Source organism: Mustela putorius, unplaced genomic scaffold (genome assembly GCF_011764305.1).
Source record: "Mustela putorius furo isolate JIRA1106 unplaced genomic scaffold, ASM1176430v1.1 tig00003836_pilon_pilon_pilon, whole genome shotgun sequence".
NCBI lineage: Eukaryota > Metazoa > Chordata > Mammalia > Carnivora > Mustelidae > Mustela > Mustela putorius.
In genome coordinates this window covers 11,713,850-11,724,974 of record NW_025421989.1, presented here as the reverse complement: position 1 = coordinate 11,724,974, position 11,125 = coordinate 11,713,850, and the positions used below count along the sequence as shown (strand labels likewise).

The window sequence follows — 11,125 nt, the reverse complement described above, 5'->3', positions numbered from 1 at the left end:
GTTGCGTCATGGCCGCTCCCTGGGTTCTCAGGACTCCCTCTTTTGGGTCCGCTCTCAGCAGTCCACGCTCCCTGCCCTCCCTCTGCTGGCGGAACTCGGTCGCGGGAAGCTGTTCAGGAGCGGGCGGGGCTCTTGTGTTTCCGGAGAAAACAGCCTACACCTCAGAGCTGGACGTCTGTGGCATTTATAAAGTGAAAGAAGTCTTTGCATCCCTAATCCTCGTCTGAAAATAGTCTTTCTTCCTATTTCCTCCCAGCTCCAACCGGGTAGGAAACTTAACTGGGCACTGACTGGAACTGTGTTCCTTCCAGCCCTTCAACCAACCTTAAATGCTAGGCAGATGCACGGAGTAGTAAGCACATTCTTCTACCTCCTGGCATCTTCAGAAGACTTTTTCTAAGCGCATAGTGCCTTCCTGCTATCTAGAGCTTGTCGGGACAGCACAACACTTATACCTCTGTAGACCCCCTGCTCTGGGATTAAAGTAAAGAGGTTTACTCCCTCCATTTTACAATTCTGCGTCCACAAGAAAAAAGTGGAGGGGTTACTGCTTTTTTTTTTTTTTTTTTTTTCTGTCCAGAAATCTCTGAATGGGGCACTTCTGAAGGAAGGGCACTTACCGTTAGCCTTTCAGTTATGCATTCATTTAAATTGTGTTTATGGAGTACTAAGTTCCAGTGTCAAGACATGTCTCAAGGGACTTACAGTCTGAAGTTTTCCAAGCTGGGTTTGGATGATACAAGAATTGAAGAGAAAATTAAGATGTGGTAAGGGGGTTGGAATAGGTAGAAAAGGGCTTGGTAAGTGCTGGTCTCTTTTTTTAGTTGAGGTATAACTGACATATAACATTATGTTAGTTTCAAGTATACAACATAATGATTTAGTATTTGCGTATATTGTGAAATGGTCACAATAACTATCTGACCCCATACTTAGCTGTAATTTTTTTCTTGTGATGAGAACTTTTTAAGATTTACTCTTAGCAAATTTCAAATATGCAATACAGTATTATTAGTTATGGTTACCATTCGGTACATTACAGCCAATGACTGACTGACTTTATGACTGGAAGTTTGTACCTTTTGACCATTTTCACCCATTTTGCCCTTCTCCCATTCCCTGACTTTGGCAACCAACAGTCTGTTATCTGTATGAGTTCAGTTTTTTGTTTTTGTTTTTTTAGGTTTCATATGTAAGTGAGATCTTACGGTTTTTGTCTTTGTCCGTCTGATTTATTTCACTTAGCATAGTGCCCTCAAGTTCCATACATTTGTTTAGTTTTTTTGTTTGTTTGTTTTTGAAAAGCAGGTTTTCTTGATTTTTAGTCCCAATGGACATCTTGACTACTCGTCTTGATGGCAATTAAGTAGGAGACAAGTGCAAAAGGACTTTTATACAGATCTCCTCATTGTACGCTGTTGCCAGCAATCACAAAGTATTGAATCAATCCTATAAGCCACCCAAACTTTTCTGTTCATTTGAAATTACAGGCACTCAGTGTTATGGCTTTATTCAGGGCAGTATTTATTTTATTATTGTTTTCAATTATATGACAGAGAGCAAGAGCACAAGCCGGAGGAGTAGCAGAGTGGGGGAGAGAAACAGACTCCCCTCTGAGCAGGGAGCCACCGTGGGGCTCAATGAGATCTGACCTGAGCAGAAGGCAGGCACTTAATCATCTGAGCCACCTAGCACACACACACACACACACACACACCCGTTCAGGGCAGGATTTAGATCATCATTCTCCATGATGGCAAGTAAGTTTCAACTTGCCAACTGACTGAATAACTATTGGGAAGCTTTATGGTTGAGTCCACACTCAAAAGGAAAATGTTCTGTAGTCGATTAACAGTGTTTGTTGCGGGTGCAGGATGAATGCATGGCTGCAACAACCTATAGGGCATCTCTGATTTGCAGTGATAAAGGTGTTGTGTGCATGTCTTTACAAACAGCAGTTCTCACCAACAGCAGTTCTTACTACAAGCTGTTGACGATTTCCAGACAGTAGAAGGGTCAGTATCATTGTTGCTGGTCAGAATTTAAGGGCAGAAACTTTGATATGTTGATTAATTCATATGCTTTGTATATCCATTAGAATGAGGGTAAAGATTCTGTTATGAAAATGAGAGCATCTAACCTGAAAGATACAAGGCCCAATGGCTCCTCCATCTTTTTATATAGGTTGGCAAAAGAAGTACCTATACTCAGGGCTGAATGTGACTGGGTGACACTATTTGCCAAATAGAAGATGAAAAATACTGCTCCGTAGAGCATGGCCATAATAATTTTGGAAAAAAATTATAAATTGCTTACACCATGAGAATACTCTTAATATAACACCCAAACAATATTGGAAAGAGTTAGAGGAAGAAATATTGGTAAGAGCTTGCTTTTACTACCTGAGACTCATTTTAATGCATTGGTCTTCATGCAGGAGATGAGGCACGCAAGCGTTCCATTTAAGAAACATATGGAGCACTGGGTGTGGTGCATACACAATGAACTCTGGAACACTGAAAAGAAATTAAAAACATAAATAAAAATTAAAAAAAAGAAACTGTCCTTAAAATTCTTTTTTTAAAAGATTTTATTTATTTATTTGACAGACAGAGATCACAAGTAGGCAGAGAGGCGGGCAGAGAGAGAGGGGGAAGCAGGCTCCCCGCTGAGTAGAGAGCCTGATGTGAGGCTCGATCCCAGGACCCTGAGATCATGACCCAAGCTGAAGGCAGAAGCTCAACCCACTGAGCCACCCAGGCGCCCCTTAAAATTCTTAATTTAAGAATTTAAAGTACCCTAAAGATACAAATGTAGTGATCCAAAGAGGCACGTGCACCTAGATGTTTATAGCAGCAATGTCCACAATAGCCAAACTATGGATAGAACCTAGATGTCCATCAACAGATGAATGGATCAAGAAGATGTGATATATATATATATATATATATATATATATAGAGAGAGAGAGAGAGAGAGAGAGGGGAATATGTAGCCATCAAAACCCCCCCTGAAATCTTGCCATTTGTAACCATGTGGATGGAACTAGAGGGTATTATGCTAAGGAAAATAAGATGGTCATAGAAAGATAATTATCATATGATCTCACTGATAGGAGGAATCTTAGAAACAAGGCAGAGGATCGTAGGGGAAGGGAGGGAAAAATGAAACAAGATGAACCCAGAGAGGGAGAGAAACTATAAGAGACTCTTAATCTCAGGAAACAAACTGAGGGTTGCGGGAGGGATGAGGTGGCTGGGAGATGGACATCGGGGAGGGTGTGTGCTGTGGTGAGTGCTGTGAGTTGTGTAAGCCTGATGAATCACGGACCTGTACCCCTGAGACAAATAATATATGTTAATTAAAAAAACAAAGTTGGCAGAATTACACTCAACTCAGCTTGTCTAAATTAATCTTTATTTCTAAGCAGTAGTGATTAACTTTCTCTGAACTAGAAAAATGTTACGCTGTGGATAAAAAGACTAAGCTCGTAATGGTTATGGCTGTTGATTAACCTACAAAATCTGATGAACCTTCCAAACACTGTGGCTTCAGATTTCTTTTCATCTTAAAAAGGGCAGAGGTGTGGAAGTGGAGACAAACATATCCCAAAGCCCAGCATTCCTTATTTAGCAGATACTAGAAGTTTTCTCTGACTAGGAATGTAAAAAAAATCGCAGTGCGCCTCATGATTTATATCCGCATTCTTGACCTTCTTCAAATGTCAGTTTATGATTCAAATAAGTAAATTCAGTTCTATTAAGTTATCAAATACTCATGGGCCATGAGAAATGCAAAATTAAACCAAATATAGTCCTTGTTCTCCAGAAACTTAAAATCTGTAGGACACAAAAGTAAATCATGTTGGCAATAGGTGCACGCTCAAATGGGAACAAATGCTGTGGGAACCCAGGAGAAGAAGAGAAGAAAAAGTTAGTGGACTGGACAAGTGTAAAACAAATAATAACAAAAACAAAAGACAGCTTTCTCTCTGTGTCTCTTTTTAAAATATTTTATTTTATCTATTTGTCAGCACAAGCAGGGGGGAGCAGCAGGCTCCCCACTTGATCAAGGAGCCAGATGTGGGGCTTGATCCCAGTCCTAGGACCATCAGGACCTGGGCTGAAGGCAGATACTTAACCCCCCCAGGCATTCCAAAACAAAGGTTTCTCAAAGGAGATGATCATTGAGGTAGATGTGGAACAATGGCTAAGAAGTTTAAAGGTAAAAAATGAAAATTCACTGTATTGAACTTGAGAAAGCGGTGTGGAAAGAAGCACACACAAAGGACAGAGGTGGGATGAGGCCCGCTTGCACTCTGATGAACTTTAAAAAGCAGGTTGCATGCATCAAAAGAATGACATACGTGGGTTTTTTGTGTGTGATCTCATATTTAATTTACCCTCCAGAGCAATAGATCAATAGTTAAGTACTGAGAAACTGCTTTTCAATAGTGTTGTAGAGCAGGAAAAAACACAGAGAAATCCATTTCTTTTTCCTGTCTCAGGAGACCCGGTGCCTTCTGTATTGCTCACGGAAACAGTAATCTCAATTTTTTATCTTTGTTCTCTAAACTCCGAACGTTGGGAGTAAATAGTAACATATTCAGAACAATTGAAACTGCTTTCTTTGTCATCGTTACCACTGTTACTGGTAAATTCTGGACCTCCTGTATGTGAAATTGCAGAGATGAGCTTTGTATGAAGCAAGTTTTGTATGAATTCTCTGGAGGTTTAATTTAATTTAGTTTAATTTAATTCTCTGGAGGTTCAAATTCTGTGTGAAAATAAAGAGCAAGTTTGTGCAAGATTTTTATAAGTGGAAGAAAAAAACCCAGTATGTTAAGAGGCAAGAACAACTTTAAAAAGTTTTAGCATGTTCTAAGTGACCCATACCTTGTAAGAATTTTCATGTTTTAAATTGAGTTATTGACAGTGTCTTATTTTACCATTATACCTTTTCTGTTCAACTGACAGGACTATAAAAGTTGATATTTTTCATGATTGTCTTTTGGGCTGCTACCAATTTTACTACTGTCAAATACTTTTCTAAGCAAACACTGGGATATAGGAAAATTGAAACTATAATTACAGACTCTTTAGAAAATAAGTGTGAGCTCACTGTACATCTATACTTCTTATGTCATGTGGCCAGAACAATACTCCAAGGAAAATTCATAGCCACAGATATTTTCATTATTAACCAAGAAAGACTAAAAATGCATAAGCCTATTTGTCAATCCAAGAGTTTTAAGAAGAACAAGAAAACCAGCATGATGACAACAGGAGTAAGGACTTAATAAAAAAAAAAATAAGATCGATGACTCAGAAAGCACAAAAAAAGACTTGAAAATTAAATTTGAAATCTTGTTCTTTGATTAAGTGACAACAAAACTAGACAAATCTCTGTCGAGAATAATGGAAAATGAGAAAAAACTAATATGTTTACTAGAACGTGCAAAGGGAATATAGCAATGAATTTAGATATTTGATGGGAAATACTGTAGAAAGTCCATGAGAATACCGGAAAATCTTGATGAAATAATGACTTTCTTAGAAATTATAAACAGCCAGAATGGACTCAGTGAAACATGAAACTTGAAGTAAATGACAATGTAAGAAATGAAAGTTTTCCAAGAGCTCTTCCCCTAAAATGTGTATGAACCAGATTCTTCAACTCTGCATTTCTTCTGCGATTTTCTTTGGCATTTTAAAGTGTTTGTAAACATAGAGGATATTAGAAATCTTTGTATACCATTTTCAGGATGATAATGTAAGGGCTAGAAAAAAATAAATTTCAGCAATCAGCACTTGAAAAGGAACCTAAATGATATTCTACAAAAATAGGTTTAAAAACCTAAGGAAAAACACAGCAATTAAGTCCAGGAGTATCTTCAAACTGAGCTTATCTAAGGGTTGCATCCATGTAAAGGAATTTTTTAGTAAAACGCACCAAATGGTAAGATCTCTAGGATCATATTAATAGATGTTAGAAGAGCAGCTGATGAAATTCTACATGATCTCTGGATAAAAATAATTTTTTAGTAAAAGGAGACTTTTTATCTCACTACTCATCAGATTTAAAAGTGGTCCACCAGATCCAGCCGAAGAGCTGCACTCCCATTAGAATAAGGAAGAGAACAAGGGTCCATGTTATTCCACCATTAGGATTCTGGTAGTGCTGCGATAATGAGACAGAACAAGAGCTTCACACAAGAAGAGCCAAGGCTAAAGCAGGTATGTTTCCACTCTCAAAATATATTAGCATTGGTCATTCATGCTGGTGATGTTACGGGTATTTTGTATTTTTCTCTTTTGGCTTTTCTGTATTTTCTATACAGAACTTCTGTGGCTCATTTTTCCTGCCTTTTTTTTTTTTCCTCTGTCATTTTTCAAATGAGACAACAAACATCGCTAAAGTATAGAATAGTGAAAGTGAAGTACAGCAAAGGGAATGTAGTCAGTAAAATTGTAGTAAGTGTGTGGTGACAGACGGTAACGATGCTTACTGTAGTGAGCGTTTTGTGATGTATATAAATGTTGAGTCACTCTTTGGGACACCTGAAATTCACATGTCATATGTCGATTCTGTTTTAGTAAGGATAATATTTTTAAAAACTCATGTTTATATTAAGCACTACTAGAGTGCCTGGCACATAGAAATTGTTTAATAAATGGTGAATTTTATTTTGAAAAAGGAGAGAAATCATAATTCAAAAGGGAAGAAACTTTCCTTGCTTTTCAAAGAATGACTTAACTCTAATTCAGCATTTTCCTGTCTGCAGTCCTAGTCACATATGTGATTAAGAGCAAAAGAGAAACATTTGACACTTTTGGGAAGTTTAAGGCTCAGGGAAGGCTGAATCAGATTCGTCTCTAACATAGCTTTGTTCCCTGATAGCAAATAATTAGCTTTGTTATAATCTCCATCTACTGGCTTTTCCTTCCCATGTTGACTTAAACTAGTCTAACATTTCCACAGGTAACTTCGTCTAGACTGACTTTCTTTTCAGGACTAAGTTATGTGGGCTATCCCTTCTAGGAAATTTCCATTTCACCTAATAGTGAAATTGCTAGAATGACGGGCCTAACTTTTGGCGGCCTCTCCCTCTGATCCAGTCTTTCCTGAGTCTGTGCCCTTGCGACCAAGGTGAGGGAGAAGAGAGAAGCTTTCTCAGGTGGAGTCACCAAGCAGAAATGGGTCATCTGTGGTAAAACATCAGCCTGCCCAGGACGGGGAAATGACAGGACTCTCGGAGTGCTGCGGGAGTGTAGCTGTTACCTCTCTCTCTCGTGGTGGCTTTGAAAATCCACATTTTGTATTTAACATCAGGGTCAACATCAGGTGACCCATTAGGGTCACCCAGTCTTATTTTTCCTTTCATGGTTTTCAAGCAATGACGTGGAATCTGGGCACTGACTTCATGAAGGGGCAGCATGGTAGAGAGGAAAGCCCTGACATCAACCTGCCTGGGCGGCTTCTGCTGACATCCATGAATGTCCGGTAGGGGAGACTCTCTTCCGCTCATTATGGTAATCCCGAGAGCATCTCTGAGGCTTTGTTGCAATTTCAGGTCTGTTTGTTTGTTTGTTTGTTTGTTTTTAACATTTTACTTATTAATTTGAGAAAGAGAGAGAGCACAGAGGGAGAGGGAGAAGCAGACTCCCCACTGAGCAGAGAGCAGATGCGGGCCTCCATCCCAGGCCCCTGAGATCATGACTTGAGCCCAAGGCAGATGCTTAACTGACAGACCCCCCCGGGCGCCCCTGTTGCCTTTTCAGTTTTGACCAAGGCTGACCAGTGAAGGCCCAGGGCAGGTCAGTGCGGCGCAGGCGGGGTTCTGGTGACACCCACTCCCTCCTCCCATGGCCACCGCTGCCTCGAACACCAGATCCTCGTTTCCCTGGCGTCTGAGATGATTCCAGCAACAGCGACTGGGAGGTGCTGTTTTGAGGATGAGAGAATCCAGCAAACCTAGTTCATGGCGGGAAGCTCTTAATGACTGTTCTCTGGCGCGCTGACCAACGTGGTTGCTAGTCACATGTTTCTACATAAATTAAATTAATAGAAAATTGAGTTTTCTCTGCAGCCCAGCCCCATTCCAGGTGGTCAGTGGCCACCTACGGCTACCAAGTTGGATAGTGCAGATATAGAACATTTCCATCATCGCAGAATGTTCCACTGGACAGCACCGGTCTGTACCATTAACTTTGAATCTACACAACCGCCAGAACTTAGGGCTGACCAGAATGATTCCCTTTGAGGTGGGAGCGCTCCCCAGATGTTTACCTGTGGAGGTGAGAGTCAGGTGAGGCCATTCTTGGAAGGGTGTCTTTTGTTCCCCAGAGATAGAAAGGGGTGATGTTTGTTTTCCACATGAAGGGAGCTTATCAAGGACCGGCTATTTTAGCCGGGGAAAGGTGGAAAGGTGAGGCCGAGGAAACCATTCAGAGAGGGCCGGGTTCTTTCCATGGCGCCCTTAGCCAGGGGAGCACAGAAGGGGCGGAGGCGGATTCCGTCTGGAGTCAGCAGAGGAAGCAGCCGCTGGAGGTAGAGTTCAGAAAGGACAACTAATCTGTTTTCCAAACAGATTTTGGTAAATAACTGACAGGAGATGGGCTGCTTCTCTGTAAGTATTAACCCAAATAATGGGGTTTAATCATTAAACCTTCTAGGTGGCGGCTCGCTTGTTTCTCTGATATTCTAATCCGGGTCACAGAATGGCTAAGGCAGCTTTAAGTGGAGGGCAGAGTTTTTTCCCTGTTTGCCTGGTGTTTCGCACCCTGAAAGAATGTTGTGCCTGCTCTTTTTTCTGGTGACTGCTGTTCGTGCTGAACTGTGTCAACCAGGTATGTGGTCTTGAAACTTAAGAATAGGGTAATAGTGGGACGCCTGGGTGGCTCAGTTGGTTAGACGACTGCCTTCAGCTCAGGTCATGATCCCGGAGTCCCGGGATCGAGTCCCACATCGGGCTCCCAGCTCATGGGGAGTCTGCTTCGCTCTCTGACCTTCTCCTTGCTCATGCTCTCTCTCACTGTCTCTCTCTCAAGTAAATAAATAAAATCTTAAAAAAAAAAAAAAAAAAAAAAAAAAAAAACTAATAAATGCCAACTACACTTCAGTTAAACATTTAAAAAAAAAAAAAAAAAAAAAAAAAAAAAAAAAGAATAGGGTAATAGTTTTCTAAATGATTGAGAAATCTTCGACTGAATGACCTCTTTATTTTCCTAAATCCGCAGACGTGTTGTGGCTTGAAAGTTGGGACTGTGACTGTTTTATGAGTTTGAAGGAAAAATTTGAACGGGCTAAGGTGCTTGTAGTTAAACTTTCAGTTTCAGGGGCAGTTTGAAGATCTGTGTTCTGTTGATTTGAGTTGATTAAATGTTTGGACTTGATGTTTTGGCAGATTTTTATCATCACACACTGCTCCCTTTTCTTTCTGGCAGATGCAGAAAATGCTTTTAAAGTAAGACTGAGTATCAGAACAGCTCTGGGAGATAAAGCAGTAAGTGAAGAACCTGCATGTTCATTTTGTAATAACACTACTTTCTCTAGTAATGAGCCTCTGCCTCATATCTTAAACTCATATAGTTTGATCCTAAAGACCTCAAATCAGATATGGTCTTAAAGTTAAAAAATAGTAAAATAGAAATTGTTAAAAAAATGATTTTGCCTCAAGTCTTTAATCTGCGGTGTGTGCTAGAAAATCTGTGAAGCTTTGTATGACACACAACAGTGTAGCAAACTGGAGCATCTCAGCCAAGCACAGTGGGGGGGTGGTGGCGGAGGCCCGAGGGCCCGAGTCCCACACTCAGGTCTGGGCCAGCTCTGCACACCTTTGCGGTCATTAGGATTTTGTCAGCCTCAGTCTTCTAGTCCACGCAAAGGTGGCATTGTTCTCACATCAGATTTTTCATAGCATGAAAAGTTTCTAGTTCTAATGTGAAGTTCCTCCAGTTCTTCTCAAATGTCAGAGTAACAACGTGAAATACATATTTATGAAATTGAAGTTAAAAAATACTCATGAGGCTCACATAGCTATAAGAACAATACGATCTGTGGAATTAATGAGATGATTTGTGCACTTCTAGTTTGGGTATCCCCGTGTGGTCTGTGAAGACTTTCCCTAGTAGTAGGCGATAATAAGATGACTTGGGGTAGAAGCAATTGAAGAGTGCTAAGGAAGTTAGAGGTACAGATTCTGTTTGCAGGCCTATCCACCAACGGGTTATTTTATTCATTCAGTGAGTAAGGATCATTAGAGGGCCCAGCATTTATTCAGAACTTAGTTTACTTTCCAGCAGAGACTCTTCTGAGCACTTGACTTACATCAGTTCCCGCAGCCCCCACAACAGCCCTTTGAGGGAGGTAGTACAGGCATGCCCGCCCTCATGGAGTAGAGGAGAAAACCGAGGTACAAAGAAATTAAGCAGCTTGCTCAGGAGCTCAGGTCAGCAAATGACAAAGAGGTGAGATTTGAACCAGGCTGTCTGACTGTAGAATCTACTCTCTCCACCAGTGTGTGGTTGTGTATCCCAGGGTCCTCCAAGGGTGGGCACCATACTGGATGCTGGGATGCGATGGCACATAAATCGGGCTTGTCCCAGCTTTCGTGGAGCTCATGGTATCAGGAAGATTGGTTGCCCATGAAACATTCGGTAAATGAAATTGAAATGTGCGATCTTGACAGGTATTACAGGAAGGAGAAGTACGTGGGGGCTTTGGCCTTGTCGGGGGCCGTAGTTCTTGGCATTTGCTATGAAGTCTAAAAGTCTGAGCGGAGATGAGCCAGAGGATAAAAGAACACAGGGCAGAGGGTACAGAACATGCAAAGGCTTGTTACAGGAAGGAACTTAGTGAGAGTATGAGGTGGACGGAAGGCTGAGGTCTCTGCGCTGGAGCAGGGCGGTAGAGCCTGGCGTGTGCTGAGTTCAGGCAGAAAGCAGAGATCGGGCTGAAGAGTATGTGGACTGGGTTAGGAAGTTTTGAGATTATCTTTAAAGCCAGTGTGAGTTTTCTGAAAGAGATGTTGTTACAGAATGAGTGCTTGGAAAACACCCTGGTCACAGTGTGGAAGGCAGACTGCGGGGGACAAGAGTAGAAAGGAGAAAGGGGGAGGCAGGAG

At 41.1% G+C, this 11,125-nt stretch overlaps 1 protein-coding gene across 4 annotated transcripts in view; it reads left to right on the top strand.

Annotated features, from left to right (window-relative positions):
- Window positions 1–11,125, top strand: part of CLTRN (collectrin, amino acid transport regulator) — a 43,390-nt gene continuing 32,265 nt past the window's right edge. Inside the window, exons 1-4 of one of the 4 annotated variants that reach the window (XM_013059613.2) lie at window positions 1–266; window positions 6,078–6,236; window positions 7,395–7,503; window positions 9,447–9,505. In XM_013059613.2, coding sequence (XP_012915067.1) covers window positions 7,497–7,503; window positions 9,447–9,505 — 66 coding nt within the window. In that variant the 5' untranslated portion in view covers window positions 1–266; window positions 6,078–6,236; window positions 7,395–7,496. Of the gene's footprint in view, window positions 267–6,077; window positions 6,237–7,394; window positions 7,504–8,107; window positions 8,850–9,446; window positions 9,506–11,125 lie in introns of those variants that run through there. The other 3 variants (XM_013059612.2, XM_004758892.3, XM_004758891.3) reach the window with 3 other exon arrangements.